Genomic DNA, 20,128 nt, shown 5'->3' on the forward strand with positions numbered 1-20,128 from the left:
ATACAAATCTTTAAAGTAATTACCTAACTCTTTTTTCACATATCTTTCATTTTACATTTAAAGCTGACTACGCTAAATGAAAATGCTACAATACAGTGCCAGCCAAAGACTTCCCCCCAAAGAAAAAGAAATGTCAAGACCTCCTGAGAGAACTGTCCACACTGAAACATAGACTTGTGGTTAGCAACTTTTGATATAGTGTATTACTTAATTGAATTGTACATATAATAGAATATATATTTGTAATTGGTAATGTTTGGTGCAATATTTTTTATATATTGCTATTTCATATGATATGTTTTTATCTTGCGATTAATAGTGGTAACACCAAATAAATTATGTCATGAAATGTCAAATTTCAGTTTAGACCTATTTCATTTCTTTACCACTTCAACTCTTCTTATCAACCATGTGCCTGTAAAAAACATAAAATGGCCTTTGTTCGACTTGAAGGTAATCCACCCCAAGCACGCTCCTATGTTTTTAGAATTCTACTTCGTGGGAACTAACCGGCAGAACTCACATTGCGTCATCACCCGTTAGCGGCCATCGCAATGCTTTGTTTTGATTAGACAGTCGGATTCCCCAGGCCAGTTCTGAGTTGGCCGTTGCTTACCAAGACTTCATAAAGATTTGATTGAGTGTGTTCATTGCTAGATTTATGCCAGTATAATCCTGGACTAGATACATTTACACAAGCGGGAAAAGTACCATCAAATAAAACTATCATACTCTGTAATTGACGAAATGCATATTTTAATACATATTTATGAAGACACCTTGGTGGTTACAGATTGCGCGTGAGTATACATTCAAGGTGCGTCATCGAAGTCCAGTGATACAATCAAGTCTGCGTCCACGTCACTGTCAGAACATGAGGTAACAATGTGACATGACACAAGGTAACAATGTGACATGACACAAGGTAACACTGTGACATAACACAAAGTAACACCATAGCATCACTCAAAGAAAAACTATGACATGACACAAGGTAACACTATGACACAACAGAAGGTAACACTATGACATGACACAAGGTAACACAATTAGGGTAACATTATGGCAAAACACAAGGTACATGTACAACTATGACACGGCACAGGTAAAACTATGACACGACAGGTAAAACTATGACACGACACAGGTAATACAATGATACGACACAGGTAACATTATGATACGACACAAGTAATACAATGATACGACACAGGTAATACAATGATACGACACAAGTAAAACTATGACACGACACAGGTAATACAATGATACGACACAGGTAACATTATGATACGACACAGGTAAAACTATGACACGACACAGTTAAAACTATGACACGACACAGGTAATACAATGATACGACACAGGTAACATTATGACACGACACAAGTAAAACTATGACACGACACAGGTAAAATTATGACACGACACGGGTAAAACTATGACACGACACAAGTAAAACTATGACACGACACAGGTAAAACTATGACACGACACAGGTAAAACTATGACACGACACAGGTAATACAATGATACGACACAGGTAACATTATGACACGACACAAGTAAAACTATGACACGACACAGGTAAAATTATGACACGACACTGGTAATACAATGATACGACACAGGTAACATTATGACACGACACAAGTAAAACTATGACACGACACAGGTAAAACTATGACACGACACAGGTAAAACTATGACACGACACAGGTAATACAATGATACGACACAGGTAACATTATGACACGACACAGGTGAAACTATGACACGACACAAGTAAAACTCTGACATGACACAGGTAAAACTATGACACGACACAGGTAATACAATGATACGACACAGGTAACATTATGACACGACACAGGTGAAACTATGACACGACACAAGTAAAACTATGACACGACACAGGTAAAACTATGACACGACACAGGTAAAACTATGACATGTAACACAATGATACGACACAAGGTAACACTATGGCATGACGAATGTTAACAAAATGACGTGACACAAGAAAAAACCATGACATGACACACAATAACCCCATGATCCGACAAGTGGTAACACTGCTGCAGTCATGTTATCCAACATAAACAATGGTATTCGCGTCCTTGACGCGTTTGATGAAAGATTTCCACTTCGTTTCCCATTGCTGAAGTGCTGAAGCTTTCTCCCGGTTCGTCATTTTGCTGAACCTGGAAAAAGATAAAATATATTGATACACAAAAAGACATTAACATCGTAACCACTCGACCATACAGTTTTACTTTTCTTTTTCGACGAATGCGCCGTTTGGTCAAAACAACTTCAGAAAGCTATTGGAGGAAGGGAAGTAACCCCGTATTTGATGTGCAGTTAATGTTGACTTGCGCTTTAAACTGTTGCTGTCAGACTTAAATTGTAAACCTAGCTTCACATACTGTAAGCAGTAAGATATCAAATGTAGTTTACATCTAATTCCATATAGTCATTTCATTACGTCCCTCTAATCTCGGCACACGTTGAGAAACACACTAGGAAAGGGGACATTCCGGTTCAGTGACACCTGCCTCCAGCCTGCTATGTATGCTCTCTGTTTGTTTGTTTGTTGTTTAACGCCGCACTCAGCAATATTCTAGTTACATAATCGAGTCTGGACCACACAATCCAGTGATCGGCATCATGAGCATCGACCTACTCACTTGGAATAAGATAGTTTGTGTCAACCAAGTCCGGTTAGTCGCCTCTTATGACAAGCATGGGTTGCTGAAGACCAGATCTTAACGGGGGCCGTCTATGTAAGACGTCCTTTTTAGCTTACTTGATTGAGTTCATGGCGATCTGTTTGAGAAACCTCAGGTCATCATCTGGCGCAGCTAGAGCCATGTACGCCATGTAGAAGTCATGTGACAGCGGAAGGGCCTCCCACGGCGCCGGGTTATCCGAACTGATGCACACTGGGAAATCCTGGGAGATCAAGATGGCCGCCGGATGGTTCCTCAAATCGGAGACGAGCTTCAATACCTGGAAGGGTCATGGCCCATTAGTCATACGCCCAATTAGTCCTACTCCCACTAGTCATATAGCAAATGAGGGATTAATTAAAACAACAACATATACCCTTTGAGCAAATTGAACTAGCCCGCTAATTAGAGAGCTAGTTAGTTAGTTAGCTAGTTAGAATGTCTAACACCAGAGACCATATAGTATATCATATGGTCTCTGCTAACACTGATCGCGAGAAGGAAAACAGACTCGTCCGATTGTGGGACCAACTTAAAACAGGCCAGAAAACTCTGTTCAATTTCTGGATGCTGTTGGCTACCCCTACCCAAAGGACCATTAATTGCGAACTGTGAATTTAAGTTATTTAAGTAAAGAATAATGTGTTGATGATACCGATTTAGTGTACAGATTATGTATGTATAGTATGCTCAAGATCAGATTATGCATGTATACCATGCTGAAGACAGATTATTGAAGTTCACTGACGTGAAGCTGTATTTGTGTTTCTTGGATCATTCCATTTTGTTTTTACAAAGGTATTACAAAGATAGTTGTTGGCGTAGTCAACCATACCGTATATTGTTTTAACCCGTATGACTAATGGGGTGTATGACTAATGGGAGGACACCCCTGGAATGATTCAAGTCACTTTTCTCTGAACGTTCTGTCACGTTTCTCTCAACTGTCACATGAGTTTTGTGTGAGCATGCATGTGCCTCATTTTCTTTACCACTGTAAAGGGGTGGTAGGGTAGTCGAGTGGTTTAAGCGTTCGCTCGTCACGCCTAAGACCCGGGTTCGATTTCCTACATATGTACAATGTGTGAAACCCATAACTTACCATTGCAAGATTTATGGAGCAATCATTTTATAGTAGTGAGGTGGGATGGTGCTCTCTCTCTGACGTATTGTTTAGAGTCAGGATTAACGTGTATACTTATCCTTTTAGGATTTACTAGCACTTTGTCGGGTTAGGACATCTACCTAGGTAGGGCTGACGTCTCTATTACCTAATACCAGGAATGATTCACGTCTAGAATCACGATAGGAGGCTGGGTGCAACACACTATTACCTGATAACAGATAGGTTTCACGTCAATATTACCTGGCAACAGGAATGATTCACGCCTATAGTCCCGATAAGAGATTGTGTTACAGACAATATTACTTGATAACAGATAGGTTTCACGTCAATATTTCCTGGCAACAGAATTGATTCACGTCTAGATTTTCGGTAAGAGATTGGGTTCAAGACAATATTACCTGATAACAGATAAGGTTCACGTCAATATTGCCTGGCAACAGGAATGATTCACGCCTATAGTCCCGATGAGAGATTGTGTTACAGACAATATTACTTGATAACAGATAGGTTTCACGTCAATATTGCCTGGCAACAGGAATGATTCACGTCTAGATTTTCGGTAAGAGATTGGGTTCAAGACCACATTACCTGATAACACATAGCTAGGTTTGACGTCAATACTGCTTGACAAGAGATTGGTTTGACGTCAATATTGCTGGTAAGAGACTGATTTGACGTCAGTATTGCAGATACAATTAATATCAATATTACCTGGTTGGAGATAGGATTGACCTCTATCGGAATATTTCTCTTCTTAATTAGTCTCATCACCTCTGGATGTTTAGGAATAGCGAAGCCATGTCCGATCCTTTCTGTTTTGAGGAGGATGGCATCGATGAGGTTATTGCCGTGGATATGAAGCCATTCTGGGAAAAGAGGTCACATCTTACTCACATCGCCGATATTGACTGTAATGTATCGAGAAGGGTAAAATATTCCAATATTCAAAAAGAAAACAGATTGTGTAAATTTTGTACATTAAATGTTATTGAAGACACATGTGGTCTCACCTTAGGCAAGTGAGTTTGTTCAAAATTGTCTCTGTTCACCCAGCAGGAAAATGGGTACCCGGTGGAAAAAAAGTCATATCTATAACACTGACGTATGGACTTGAAAAGCATACCTAGTGTGGAGTTTACCGCTATATAAATGGACATTATTATTATTATTATTATTAAGATGAGTTCCACTTTTTGTTGGAAAGTCTTACACTGACGTATGGACAAACATCTACCGCAATATCACCATATATATCCTTAAACGTGTAAATGTAATTTGTTAATGAACACTAATAATACAAGTAATATTCGCAAATTGGTATGTGTATCCATCATGCTTTTGTATATAGAAAAACATGTCTGCAAACATTGTGATTGTTATTCATAATTCTTATCTGACACTGTGTACTATAGGCCTGTGGCTTCTTCAGTACTCGAATACAAGTAGAAGAAGTATCGCCGTACCACTATCATAAAATATCTCAACCCATCCGTAACTACAATGTCTTAGGAGCACAAATCGATCTTCAGCAACCCATGCTTGGAGCAACTAACGAGATCATTTGACACTTGTCATTATATCCCAGTTGCATTGATCGATGCTCATGCTGGTGAACACTGGATGATCTGGTCCAGACTCGATGCGCGTCGACCCCACCCCCCCACCCCCCCGCGCCATACGTTTCGTTAATTCTATATCGAAAGAACAGAATATTGTGTGTAACACGTTAGCAGTATGCTTTGTTTTGAACTGTGCATTCGCCGTTCATTAGTGGTGGCAACGGATAGTCACGAAATTCCTCCAATATGGATTCAGCTGGCCGAGACATTGGGGTGTACCATTTGATACCCCCCATATTGGGAAACATTATGCCCTTCCCGAAAATGTTGGAAAAATTGTTTTCACCACACGATATCCGTCTGACGCCATCTTTTATTCAGACATTGTCCTTGATGGGATTACAAATGTAAGGGAGACAACCTTACCTGTTTCTCCTGCATGGAAGAAGTAGGGGAGATTACTCTTTTGAGTTCTTGGGTAAAGCAGCTCAGATATGTAATATAGCAAAGTGTGTTTGACGTCTTCCTGTTCCATTAGGTCGTATCCAAGGACAACGTCTGGAAATTGTTCAACCAGATCCATAGTGGCTTTGACTTCTTCTAGTATGGCGCTGGTATTGCCAGTCCTGTATACAGTGAGTGAGTTAGGTATGTTTTACCGAGCCTTGACCAAAAATACATTTATATCATGGCACAGTGAAATGAAAGCCCAAAGACAGACATGTACCGCGTTGATTGTTTTACCAAATTTTGAAACTGTCTTTATATACAATATATGTTATATTTGGGATTACACTTTCTTAGCAAAGAACAGATTCTAGTACTTTTGGGGTTGAGTCCCATCCTCAGAGTCAAGCACCTGAACGCATCCGCTCAGCCACCGCGACTTCCACAAAATGGAAGTCGGACAACTGGTAGTCTAGACTGTGTACCCCTCTGTGGGTTCGAATCCCGGATGGGACTCAACCCAAAAAGTACTAGAATCTTACTTTACTAAGAAAGTGTAATCTCAAATATAACATATGTTACATTTGACCACTTTCTAAATGTGATTGTGTAACCATAGCTTTCGGTCGTGGGAGCCGTGCGAATTTACACCATTCAGAGGGGTATACAAAATGTGCAGTCTAGACTACCAGTTGTCCGACTTCCATTTTTGTGGAAGCCTCGGTGGCTGAGCGGGCTAGGCGGCTGACTTTGTCTTTATATACCTCAGAACAGGTTTGGGCCAACGACATATAACACCAGTGTTGAAATTTAAGCAATGCCATGCATTACAAATCTAAGCCTTACCTACATAGTACATATACTAGCGGAAAGGGGATACTTTTCTTCATATGAAGTTAAATGATATGTAAGTTTATTCTGAAGCTTTAAAGATATGAATCCGTGAAGACTTTAAAGTCAGAACATTCGGATGTCTGCGTATTTGTTGGGCTGGTACACCGACGGATTCGATACCAAACTGCCATAGTAACAGTTTGGATAATTTTATACTTTCTAAGTGAGCATAACATTGCTGTGCTGTCATGGGCGGCTCTTTTTTCTGTCATACACAGCACATCCACAGAACATCTCTAGGATGAGACTGCGCAATGCCTACGACAGGACCCGATTCAGCCAATAACGCTCTGTTGGACCAACCTTTAGTTGACGATAAGAACAATAACAAGGGTGTATTCTCAGCCCCCTCCCCTTCCTTCTCTTTATTAATGAATTTGAAACAGAGATGAATCTTAATAAATACATTAAAAATATAGTGTTTCTTAATAGAGGAATTCTGACACATTCTGAAAAATGGACTTTCTGTAAAAATAAGGTGGTTCCTTACTACAAATATCTCAGCATAATATTTTCATCTAGGCTCGTGTTGACAAAAGCCTGTGAAACACTCGCTCAACAAGCAAGTAAAGCCTGCCTCTCTGATTTCAGACGGTTTCTGAAAACTTGAAAATGTGATTTAAATAAGAGCCACACTTGGAGAGCTGGGACGTCATCCCATTTACCTATTAACACAGATCCGAGTAGTCAAGTTCTGGTTTAAGATATTCATTATGAATGAACAACGTTATCCACTACAGTGCCACAGAATGCTAAAAACATTTGATGACATGGCAGAACAAGCTGGGCATCCAATGTTAGAATCATATTAGTCAGAAACGGGTTTCTCTTGTCTGGTTAAACCAGGGCGTTTCAAACGTTCAGCTATTCATGTATACATTCAAACAACGATTGAAGGATATGGCTACCAAACTTGGCACGACGAAATCAACAGCTCCACCTTTCTCAACCAGTATTCACAGTTAAAATATGAACTTCTCCTGGAGCCATACATAACAGAACTGATATATAAACATCTGATCCGTGCACTTATCAAGTTTCAAAGAGCTTCACATAACAACTTAAAGTGAACATATACAGACATATACATAGTACTACTTGTATTCACTCTGTGGTGCTGCAGAAACAGAAGCTGAAAATCATGTATTCTTCCGGTGTCAAAAATATCAGCGGTACAGAGACAATTACTTCGAACAACTACAACATGTCTACAAAGGTCCACTTACTATGACGTCAATTTTGCAATCCAAAACCCCTCAAGTTATTTACTATACAGCACTATTTTTACGTTACGTTTTTAAAGTAAAGATCCCAATACAAATTATGACCACTGTTTCATGAAACTGCCAAATTCGGTGACTGTATCATAGGCCATGAGGCCGATAATACGAAATAAAACTGTCTGTCTGTCTGATAAGATATTTTGCTAACTGTGTACAATATAAATAAACAAACAAATATGACAAAGTGCTTGTCAAGATATTCTATAGTATATTTGGTACCCTTCGAATGTACTCATAACTTCTTAAAGCTATTTATGGCCATGCACTTTGGTAAACTGCGGTGGTGAGGTGGCCTAATGGCTGCTAACTTGTCACACCGAAGTCCCGGGTTCGACTCCCTATATGGGTACAATGTGTAAAGTATTTCCCCGCCATGAAATTGCTGGAATGTTGCACCGTGCTCGATCCCTCTCATTCACTTATTCACTCTGGAAAGCTAAACATGTGATGCAACAGTGATCGGAGGATGTTCACCGTCATTTGACGTTGCATTTGACGTTTGATGTCATTTGACTGTTTTAATCATACTGAGAAACTGCCTTCAACATCATGGAATGTCGAATATAACACGTCATCCATTTAACAAGCCTTACTTCCGTCCAGCAATGATCAATTTGGCGCCAGAAAAATCCTGATAATCTTGTTTAAACTCGTTGACAACGTCACGGAAAGTCTCCACGGTCCACGTGAAATCATGAGTTGTCCCGTTTAGTTCATATGGCTGAAAAACAAGACATTTGTGAAGAACACCTATTGGTTATTCAAGATTTAGTGGAGTTAAAATACACATGGCATATCCCAGTGAGGGAAAGTTTGATTGATAACCATTAGTCAGCTTGATGCAGGGAATCTGAGATGACGATGAATTGCGATATTGACATTGGTGTTTCTTTAAGGCTAACTTCTTTAAGGCATTTAATAGTTAAAGTACAATATATGGATGAACAACTTCTTTACTACAGTGAGAGCCACGTTTCAGTGTAGGTCCTAATACCGTCATCAAGCAAGTAATGAACAGAAGGATAGAGAGGCATATTTTATATTTGTACAGTACAATGGAGATTGGGACGGCAATAGCAAATTAACTGAACTGAACTTTCTTTACACTCCAGCCGCGTTCTGTGGCATTAGAGGTACAAGTTTACATCATTATCTAGAACTTAAATACAAGTATGAAACATAAATATATATATATATATATATATATATAATATATATATATATATATATATATATATATATACACATATATATATATAATTATATATATATATATATATTATAATAATATATAACAATATATACACATATCGCTTGGTTGCAAGAATAAATTGTGCCTGCACATGCGTTTAACCAGTTAAATGAACAATGTTACAGTCACGCGTTGTTGGTTATCTTTTGTGGTGTCGTTGCTTAAAACGAGACATTATTATTGTGCAAAATATTGCAAATTTCCTAATTGTTTCTAGTTTGTTAGAGTCAAAAAGCTGGTTCAGTTTGTGAATATTTGGGTTTCTACAGAAATAGGTGTTGATATATGTTTTCCTTTCAACGTAGGGCACATGAACAAAACGTGAAACTAACAACACATAGCCTGATGTAGATAGAAGCGTTAACGCATAAAGCCTGCTGTATAAACATCGGGATAGCCAAGCCTGTAGTCTAGGGACTATGACTAATGGGGATATTTGAGACAATCCATTAACCAACTGCATGAGCATCGGCCTACACATTTGGGATATGATGACATGTGTCAACCAAGTCAAAGAGCCTGACCACTCCCTGCCGTGAGTCGCCTCTTTCGGACTAGTATGGGTTGCTGAAGACCAATTCCAACCCGGATCTTCACTGGTCCCCACTCAGTGTATTTCACACATTTGCCGCCGCTGTAGAGAAATGCCAATTTTATGCTCCCTGGTGTCCAAAAAGCTTCGACTGCATTATTCAAATGCATTAGAACACTTCTATCGTGTATTGCTACTCAAATTTTGAATATTTTTATAACCGCTAATCTGCATATTGTAACAGATAATTGTAACCATAGAATAATTTCAAAACGCAAAAGTTAACCAGTCGTCAAATCGACATTTTGAACCAAAGGTGGTTATCGTAATTTAATACCTCTGATCGGACCAATCAAGTGATTTCCATATTTGTGGCTGGATACAAATTGCACTTTGCACGTTAGTAGAGATGACAAATTCTGTTCATACCTTTATCAGGCCAATGCGGGTCTCTAAGTACTGCACGCCGTCCTCGTGGAACTCCTTCAGAGTCTCGTAGAGTGCATCCTTCAGTACAGGCGAGTGAAGGAAGAGTCCCTGAACTGTTTGGAAATACTGCTGAAGTCGCTTCCAGATGACGTTGATGCTTGGGTAGACAACTTCCGGGTTATCTACTGTTAGAGTTAGATTGTTGTATAGCCTGTTGCAATACAAGAATATGGCTTTGTTAGATTTGGAGTTTATTGATTGGTTCTCTAACATCACATTCAGCAATATTCGGGGTACGATGACACACGCAATCAACAGCAAGAGAAACGTTACATCGATAGAGGTTTCTTAAAGCACACACTTTAATTCACTCTAATTAACAATCAAAACGGATCGGAGGATTGAGTTCGTGAGGTGAAGTGAGGTGAGTTGTTCAGAATTGCCACAGTAGCTTGTCGTAAGTCAGCATACCAGACACCATTATATCATAACAATGGTACATCGACTTAAACGATCTCTTGAGCTGAAGTATTTCGGCTTGGTATGGTTGCACCGTGTGCAAGCTTACCGCTGATCGAACATGGCAATATCCCTGCTCTTGGCACGTTCAGCTGAAATCTCAAGCCATCTGCAATCTGAAATGAATCCAGTTAGTGATGAGAAGTGTATTTCTTCAGATCAAACTGAAGACTCTCCGTTACTTTTAAAGTAATTTATTCGATAAATTGCCGAAAAACAATGATTTAGCCTCGAGTTTTACAAAATTATTTTACTAATGAAGTGACGTGGGTGTGCGTGCGTGCGTGTTTGTGTATTTGCCTGTTTGTACGAATCAGGATTGATGCCGGTTGTATAATCATGCTCGCCCTCTCAAGTATAGATATTAACTCTTGTACTGCCTTCTTAATATCGTTCACCAGGCAGTGTACCAACAAGTAACATAATGTTCATCCACTTTGGAGGCTGTGGAGCTTCACAGGGTAGGTAAGGGTCAAAGTTGTTAACCGTGACGTAATCGTGTGACGTAATCATGACGTCAACCTACCTTTATCTACAGGAGGTGTCAAATAAAACCCGGTCAGTGTGATAACGTTCTGCTTCACACACATATAACAGTTGGGACGATACGTGACGTTCTTCACCAGCCAGTCGTTGCTTGTAATTGAGCCGTAATGTAGATGTAGAGCCGCACCTGTCATTGAAACAACGTGGCATCACTTAAGTCTTTTACCCATGAGGGGAAGTCATAATTAAATCACAAGGACACACAGATACAACTGCTTATATCATCCATGGGTGGAACTGTTCATTTAAAGATAAGAAGTATGTAGCAGTACGTTATAAAAGTGATTATACAGTTCGTAAACATATAGCAACTTAATGTTCTCAATATTTTCTGAAACACGAGTCTACATCGGGCGAGGAACCGCAGATGGAGCGTACGATACATGTGGTGATTTAGCAATACGTATACACAAAGTTTGTCACAATCGAAATACTTTTGTAAATATTTACGTTGTTTTGGGGAAAAAATCGCCCGAAGCAAAATGTGTTCGTTCTGTTGTACGTCAGTTTAGACATCATTCAAAAGAGTCACTGTACAACAACGACCAAAGCACAACCTCTCAGTTTCTATATTTGTGGTTTTGCGTCAATAGATTTTGACAGTATATTATTATTCACTACCGATAACTCGTCGTTTATTCATTGTGAGCTGAACATGATAGAGGAATTGGATCAAACACCCCAAACAGCATTACCTTTAGGCATTTGTTGTATAATCTCGAATACCTTGCTTTGTTCCATCCGCTTTCTACCTTGGAAGAAGTGGACCGCTGGAATGTAGTTGCTGTCGTCGTTGATGGCGCCGTTGATATCCATCTGTTTGGTCCTGAATATTATACTGTTGACAGCTTCCTCATCAGAGGAGAGGGTCAGCGTCGACCCAATGGACTGCAGCCTTTCTGTAGACAATATTGCGTCTCTCTGGGCATTGTACCACGCCGGCACGGACTGAACGTTGCTTAACATTGTCAGCCAGACCAAACTAATAAAGACACGCATCGTGATCTTAATCTCCTTCAACTGAAATATATAAGAGATGAATTATTGTCTGGTTCTGTGTCGCAAATACGAACTGTCTGTGTGCGGTAACGTGCATACCGGAAACGTTCGTAATATCCAACATATACACATGATCATTAATCACGCATCGCCCACATTTATTAATTGCGAAAACACTACATGTTGTTATATATGCTTTGAAAACCGAATTCGCGTATTAAAATGGTGACTGTAACATACTTTAAACGGATTAAAGCAAAACCAAAATTGAATTGGAAAGGACAAGGTATGATAAAGGCCCTTATTGGCCCAACAAAATTTCATGATATTCAAAGTTCTACAACGGGATAGTTTTAGCATCAAGAAGGCTAAATAAATTGTTGAAATTACCTCCAATTGCTTTTTTATGTTTTAGTGCTGTTTTCTTCTTCTTTGAAGACCTCAAAGTTAACATATTTTACAATATCTTCTAAAAACCTACATTTTCTTATTTTCAGTGTGAAAAAAAAGTGTGAGCAAAAGCATGACCCATCCCAATTTTTTCACCACACATGAAGAGAGTAAATAAGAATGCACACTAAAAAAATTGTTGTGGGTCACGCTTTTGCTCATATCAAAATGTTTTAAAAAGTACCTTTGTTCTGTTATATGAAATTGCCCCATACAACATATCAAAAAAAAAGATTGGCGTAAAGTAATATCTTTGAAAACTATCCGTCACATTTACACAACTATACCATGATTCATTATTTATTTTGAATTTTTGGAGCACTAAATCAACTTATCAAACATGTTTATTAAAACATTTTCAATATCATAAGGGACTCTCAAGGCTGATTACTTTGAGGTAAACAAGGGTAGTTTTTGGACACCCTGTTGATCTCTGCTGGAAAAGTAAGAAGACATCAGAAGATTTTTCAAAATATGATCAGGCAGCATTCTAAAGGTGAGAATCTGTGTAATTATTCTAGAATTTTATCATATTTGGTTTATCATCTGTTTATCAAACACCTCTGAGTCACCTGTCACTGTCAAATAACACTGTCATTCAACAGGATGTAACTGTGTATAAACATGCAAATTTTAACAAAAATAATGTATCTTGATGTTTTCTAGGATATATTAGATTACATTTAACCAAAATGACTATACTTAACTGTGTGAAAAGTTTACTGTTAGAATAAGAACATTGTATCAAGGTCTAGCAGATGATGGACGTAAGCAGACGCCAAGTGACACATTGTTGCAAGGTGTAATGTATAAGCTTAAGTGACAAGCGATAATAGTAGAATTTGTAGCCTAGTGGTTACAATGATGGCCTGTCATCTTTTTCTATTATCAGACATGCAGGTTCAAATCCTGGTAATTTCTTTTTTTCTTTTTCTTTTTTTCTCAAAAGATTGGTCAGCCAATTTACAATGTTTAACTTAACTTGTACACATGACATCAAAATCCAAATTTTATAAAAGAATTCTTAAGTTTGTTAATCTATGTTACACTGTTCAAACAAACTTGAATTAACATCATGTAAATCTTTTTAAGCGTAAAGACACTGACTGTTCCACTCTGTCTCGATGCCTTTGTTCCCACACAATAAAGAACACGGAGAAGGTAAGCATTGTTTCAAAATGTTAGCATTGTATTTTCTTTAATTAAATATTTACAAATTGCCCAGAGCTGTTAATTAGTGGTATGAAAATAAGTAATGTTACCCTTGAATAAGATTATCGAACTGTTTAAAACAGAATTTACTATTGATATAAAGTCATCTGTTTTTCAGTTGAGAAGATCTGGGTATGGCTGACACCAAGACAAGATGCCTGTTTCCAGCGATACACTGTTGAATGCTGCAGTTCTTGACAGTGATTCGGAAACTGAGATTGAAGACTATGTGGATGAAGAGTGAAAGGGGATGCTTTACATCTTTGCAGTGAATGAGTTGTGAATAGTTACTTTTTGAAGATTTTTTAATACTGACTTTTAACACTAACATGGTGTTAAAATCAAGCTGTGCCAAGAATCTAATTTCACCCGAAATGGGCCCCTTTGAGGTCAAGACCTGTGATGTTTAGTGCAGGTGGATTGTCTATTGTAACAATATGTTGTGAATGAGATGTTTACTGTATATTTCCAAGAATGTTTGTGAATACTGACGTTTAACACTTACATGGTGTTAAAATCAAGCTGTGCCAAGAATGCAATTTCACCCAAAATGGCCCCCTTTGCGGTCAAGACTTGTGATATTTAGTGCAGCATGATTGGTTATTGTAATAACATGTTCTGAATGAGATGTTTACAGTATATTTCCTAAAACTTGTTGTGAATACTGACTTTTAACTCTTATTTGTTAAAATCAAGCTGTGCCCAAAATGTAATTAGACCCAAAATGGGCCCCTGTGATTTTTAGTGCGACATGATTGGTTATCATAAGTGCATGTTGTAAAATTGACCTATAGTTTATATTTGCAAAGAAATTTGTGAACAATGAGTTTTTTTTAAACAATTGGCAAGTAATTGAATTACTGTCCACAATGTATTGCAACCCTAATTGGGCCTCTTGAAGTTAAAACCTTGTGATTGATATTGACATGTTTCTTGATCATGGAAACCTGTTATAAAACTGATGTTATTTGTATGTTAATAAACTCATTGTTGTAAATAAGTCATTATGGCACACTGATAGTTCAGACTTCTTTGGTTTTTTCCATGGGAACTGATAAAACCCATTTTGGGCCCCTTTGCATTGAAAATTACGGCCTCAGATCATTTAAAAAATAACTTTTTGAGGCAAAGCTATCTTGTCTCTAAACAAATAACATGTGTTCAGGCAATTCTGTTTGTGGGCCAAAACCACCCTTATCATACCTTATCCTTTGGTAACAGTTTATTGCAATCTGAGAGTAGTACACAAAAACATGAATATCTACAAGTGTGGTCACCATGACTACGTCACCAATCTGATTGTCACACACGTCTCAAGAAATGGTTGTTTTGATTAAATGAACCACCACAGACGAGTTAGAACTCCGTCATGAGGGTCATTGGTCTTCCTCAGTGTGGTTAATGTTCAAGGTACGAGGGGATATCAAAAAGTTTTGAGCCTAAAATGCTTCTGATATTTGCATGATAAAAATAACTGTATGATAGTGAAGAATGGTTTATATCATTCACATAAACGTAATGTTGACATGCACATGTTGCTAGTTCCGGTCACATGATATCTATTGAAACGGCAGAAATGGATAGGCTTGAGTACAGAGCAGTACAGTTTTTGGTCCTCGAAGGCCACCCGGCGAACGACATTCAAGAGCGATTGACGGCAGTTCGAGTACTGTGTCCCATAGAGGCGGGTTTACCCCTGAAGATAGTATGGCTTTGAACAAAAACATTTGGAAGTATTTGCTTGGAGCATTTTTAGTTCATTAAAATAAGTGGAAAATATCACTGAACCTCCCAAAAATTGGTACAGAAATGGTTTTGTGTTTATATCGTTTACAATAGTTATGTAAACAATATATAAAAAGTCTTCCCTTGGATGTTGATGCTAAGTGGCTTTTGGGGGGCAAAAACTATGAAAAATGGTATTTTTCAATTATTGTTTTTGAATCTGAAAACAAGTCCAGAAAATGGTATAAAATCTTGCAAAACATACAACTGAAGCGTACCAAATAGTAAATAATGAAAATTAAAGCTAAAATAATTTATGACATGAGGTTTGAACTTAGATTTTGGACACTCCAGCACACTGGAACAAGTAAATGAGAGTTATCTCCCCTTTGTTTACACTAGACTGAAGTAGCAGAATGTAAACGAAAGATTACATCTTTTATAAAACTCTAACTAGATAAGGCTATAGTTAGCCAAATAGAAAAATTATTAAAAAGATAGCTAAAAGCTACAATTAAAAGAGATGAGGAGGAGGACCGAGGTGATTCTGCTCCCATAATTTGCCCACAGAACTATATGCACTGCGGTCGTGTAAGACTACGTACTTTGGTGATAAATGGGACATTCTGTATCAAGATTAGCAGAACGTGAAGACACATATGCCAGAATGATAGATTAGGAAAATATATGATACCATTTATATTTTCTATGCTATTAATTTTAAAACAATTTCAAAAGGTGATTGAAGGATAAGTTCGTTAACTTAAACTGGCAACTACATATTATTATGTGAGCAGAGTGAGTGAGTATGTTTCTACGCCGCCTATTCCAGCAATATCACGGCCGGGGACAATAGAAATGGGCTTCACACATTGTACCCATGTGGGGAATCGAACCCGGGTCTTTGGCATGACGAGCGAACGCTTTAACCACTAGGCCACTGTCCCCACCCATCAGTGGCCTCTCCCAATCTTGTTTCACGCCCCAGTTACCTCATTAATTAGGTCATGTGGTCAGACCTTAATTAGGTTATGTGGGTTTTTACAGGTGTGAATTTTAGGCCAGGTGGGCTGTAACCTAAACATTGGCGTCCCTTGTTAAGTTCCACTACTGTTATCTCATCATTGATGCCTGGATTAATCCCTAGCTTCTATTTGTCCATTGCTGTTACCAATTACCTACTGGCTCCCCTTATCCCTTCCAATCATATCACTGTTGTAGTTTCACATGTACAGTGCACTCTGTCAAACTCGGACTCTGTCTTTCTCGGATTGCTGTATAAACAGAACTGAACTCACGGTCCCGGGGTAATCATTCTTTGTTGTCATAATAAAAACGTTCTGTATCTCGGACTCTCATTATTTCGGATTAATAAGGTAATTACATGTAAAAACATTGCTATATAATTCGGACTGAGCAGGAAGTCCGCTTGGCCAATAAACCTTGAATAAACCATCCGTTGATTGGTTTGTATATTTTGTCTTATTTACTTAGCAGGCCGTCCGCTTGGCCAAGCCCGCGTGGTCTAGCGGTGAACGCTTATTTACCTTTGATGCGACTAACACCAGTTGTAAACTATAATTGAGCCGATCATGTCAACTCAGTGTCAATGTCACTATGCATTTAAGATGCCATCAGACACAGTGTGATATCAATCAGTTGTAAGAAGCGATTTTATTGGATAAAGATTGGTTTCTAATGACGCTTTTTCGCCACAGTCTGCTTTAAGGGTCGTGATTGGTCAAAATCAGACACATGACCTAAGGCAGCCAATCATATTACGGCAATGGATACCGTCCTCGTAAACGAAAACTTTTAGATTTAAACAAAAGTTTTGGGTAAAATAATGCTATTCCGAACATATTAAGTAAGAAATTGCTACCTATACGTAAATTATGGAACGTATTCGACTTATTGTGCTAGGCTATGACCTGTGACAAAAATGCTTCATTCATACATTTTCGCATTGAACATCGTGTCCGAGCGTGAAGATTGAGGCAGCGAGAGCCGAGATGTCACTTGTCAGTGACTTGACTTACATTACATGATCGCACAAAAAGATGGAAAAAGTAATTTTATATGTACGTTTGACAACTTTTATGAATGTTGTTGTTGATTTCATTCATTAGTTTTTTGAATTTATTTCATGAATTCCTCGAAACATCGTTACTTTGCTCTTTGACAATGTTATTGTGGACCCGCTGCCGAAGCAGGTGTCCGAGAATCGTTGTTTTCAATAACATTGCGAAAAATAGTTTATAATTTTAATTCTGCTGATAATGGGGAGATAACTCCATTAAAATCTGTGTACTTCGGTCTACTGTATAATTCGGACTTTTTAACCGGTCCCAAGCTGGTCCGAATTAGACAGAGTGCACTGTACTTCTATAGCAACCTGTTTCCTAATTGGTTTTCATTCACCTGATCAAGGAGAGAAGTTAGATGTCCATCCATAAATTCTCGCCTTTAAAAGTATCTTCATTCTTTTCAACAAACGGCATTTCGCCATATGACCGACAAATAAGCAACGTGACATGTGTCGCTAGTTTCCACATTGAAATGACCCTCTTATGAAAGACGAATGTAATAATGACTGAAAACTTACCTAAATCTTCAAACAAGTGAAGTTTTGTCCTTCCCTGAAGTGAGGCTGTTCACTGATATCAGTTCTTGATCACCCTGACATGGGCACTGACATAACAAGCTATGTTCTGTAATGTCAAAAACGACCTACATATACTAGTATACCCGTGTAAGTGGCGACACGTGGCGGTGATTCACTCTACAAAGGCTCCAGTTGTTCGCAATGTTAGATGTTAAATGTGTGTGGACAATACTGATGTACTGTTTGAATGTTAACTACAATTTACCTTCAGTCTGCTTGCAGCTTGACTCGGGCTGGAGATGTAGTTATTTCGAACTTGTACCTTTAAAAAGAGTCTCTACTAATATGAATATAAGACACATTTAAATAGATAGTATGCTGCTGAAATGCAGATAATTAAATAAATAAGATTCCATGATTTGGCACGAATGTATTTTGTTCATTTAAAAAATATAAATTAGAAAAGTCATCGTCTGGGATTCAGAAATGAGGTGACGAGTTCCATTCCTTTCAGTTGTTTAGATATTATCTTGACGTGAAACCTCATTCTCTGAAAGTGGAGTTTGTAAGAGAGTCCGAACACTTGTTGTTGCCAGAGGTAATAGAAAGATGAGGAAAAATAGTATTTCTTAATTAAAGTTCAAAGGTAATTCTGTTCAGTATCAATTCAACTGCGATTGTTTGGATTCTCTAGATATTTCTTCTTTGGGGGAAAAACAATTCTGCTGTTATCGGAAAGAGGACCATAATTGCTTAGCTGACAAATCTCCAGCTTGCTTGGCAGTGGTCAATGAGCTGGAAGGTTATGACATCGCCTCTGATTCCGAAGAGAAATGTCAATACCAGAGGGCGAAAATCAAGGCTCTATGGGGTCGAATAGTAGCATGTGGCAGCGGGTTCAATCCTCTGTCGTCCCAAGTCCCTTCGGGTCAGTTCAGCTTTCTACATGAATATACGCCTATTGGGGATAAGGAAACTAGAGACCGTCCTGTTCAGTTAATGCAGGTCGTCAAGGCTAGAAGGCAGTATGTCAAGCAAAGTCAAATGAATATACTATACGACAAGGTGTCGGACAAGGAAGGGTCTTGTCCTCCTGGTTTTTTTTACTTTTTATCAATGACTTAATATGTGAACTTAGAACCTCAAACAATGGTACACTTATTTCTACTTCTCCTAACGGTCTACAGTCGTCACTTGATACTGTGTATAGCTATGCTCGTAAGTGGCGGCTTACATATAGGTTCAAAGAGTACTTGCAATATATTCCGTAAATCTAAGAACGGCCAAGGTCATGATTCTTTCAAATTTGGCGAAACAGATATTGCAATAAGTGATAGTGTCAAATATGGAGGTATCATGCTTTCCTCTGATTTATCCTCCAAGTCTATACTGTACGCATATTGTCAAAAAGCACGACAATCTGCAAACTCCCCTAAGTAATCTCGGCTAATCTAATGTTTTACCTATTCCGCATGGTAAAGACTATGAATTGGTCGAATGCACGCAAAGATACTTTGCCACATGTACTCGGGGTTTGGCAAACGTTTTTCATCTGCCTCGGTGCTAGGAAACCTTGGTATGTGGAGTATGGATGGCTACATAGAAAAATGTAAACTGATATTTCTTGGTAGCTTATGCAACAGCCAATGCAACTCCTCCTTTAAGGATTTATTCTGTGCCCAATTAGCCACATTTCAAAATAGAACAACAGCGTTACATAGTATATGTGACACGCTTCTAGAAACCATCCTAAAATAAAATCGGTTTAAATATGTGAGTGACTGTCTTGAAATTGTCAAGTTTCCATGTAAATCCTCA

General features: G+C 38.4%; 1 protein-coding gene and 1 long non-coding RNA gene across 2 annotated transcripts; one reads left to right on the plus strand and one right to left on the minus strand.

Moving 5' to 3' along the window:
• The first annotated feature begins 747 nt into the window (after positions 1–747).
• Positions 748–1,553, plus strand: LOC124290796. Its single transcript, XR_006902040.1, has 2 exons — positions 748–1,105; positions 1,280–1,553. It is a non-coding gene; the product is annotated as an uncharacterized LOC124290796 (long non-coding RNA).
• A 112-nt stretch (positions 1,554–1,665) lies between these two features.
• On the minus strand, positions 1,666–18,606 carry LOC124290791 (adenosine deaminase AGSA-like). The gene is made up of 10 exons (XM_046727615.1): positions 18,311–18,606; positions 12,015–12,339; positions 11,300–11,446; positions 10,823–10,889; positions 10,255–10,465; positions 8,635–8,762; positions 5,844–6,043; positions 4,570–4,724; positions 2,810–3,012; positions 1,666–2,204 (listed from the first exon to the last, which is right to left on the minus strand). The coding sequence occupies exons 2-10, from the start codon at positions 12,316–12,318 to the stop codon at positions 2,090–2,092; spliced, it is 1,530 nt and encodes a 509-aa protein (XP_046583571.1). The 5' UTR covers positions 12,319–12,339; positions 18,311–18,606; the 3' UTR covers positions 1,666–2,089.
• Positions 18,607–20,128: the final 1,522 nt, after the last annotated feature.

The sequence above is a fragment of the Haliotis rubra genome, unplaced genomic scaffold (genome assembly GCF_003918875.1).
Source record: "Haliotis rubra isolate DU_JTF1 unplaced genomic scaffold, ASM391887v1 Scf475, whole genome shotgun sequence".
NCBI lineage: Eukaryota > Metazoa > Mollusca > Gastropoda > Lepetellida > Haliotidae > Haliotis > Haliotis rubra.

Bases quoted from the DNA above. Each gene is read 5' to 3' on its own strand.
- LOC124290791 (XM_046727615.1), bottom strand. From the start codon at position 12,318: ATGCGTGTCTTTATTAGTTTGGTCTGGCTGACAATGTTAAGCAACGTT. The intron at 11,447-12,014 runs GTAATGCTGTTT...TTTCAATGACAG, and splicing joins TATACAACAAATGCCTAAAG to GTGCGGCTCTACATCTACAT. The intron at 2,205-2,809 runs GTAAGCTAAAAA...ATCTTTTTCCAG, and splicing joins ATCGCCATGAACTCAATCAA to GTTCAGCAAAATGACGAACC.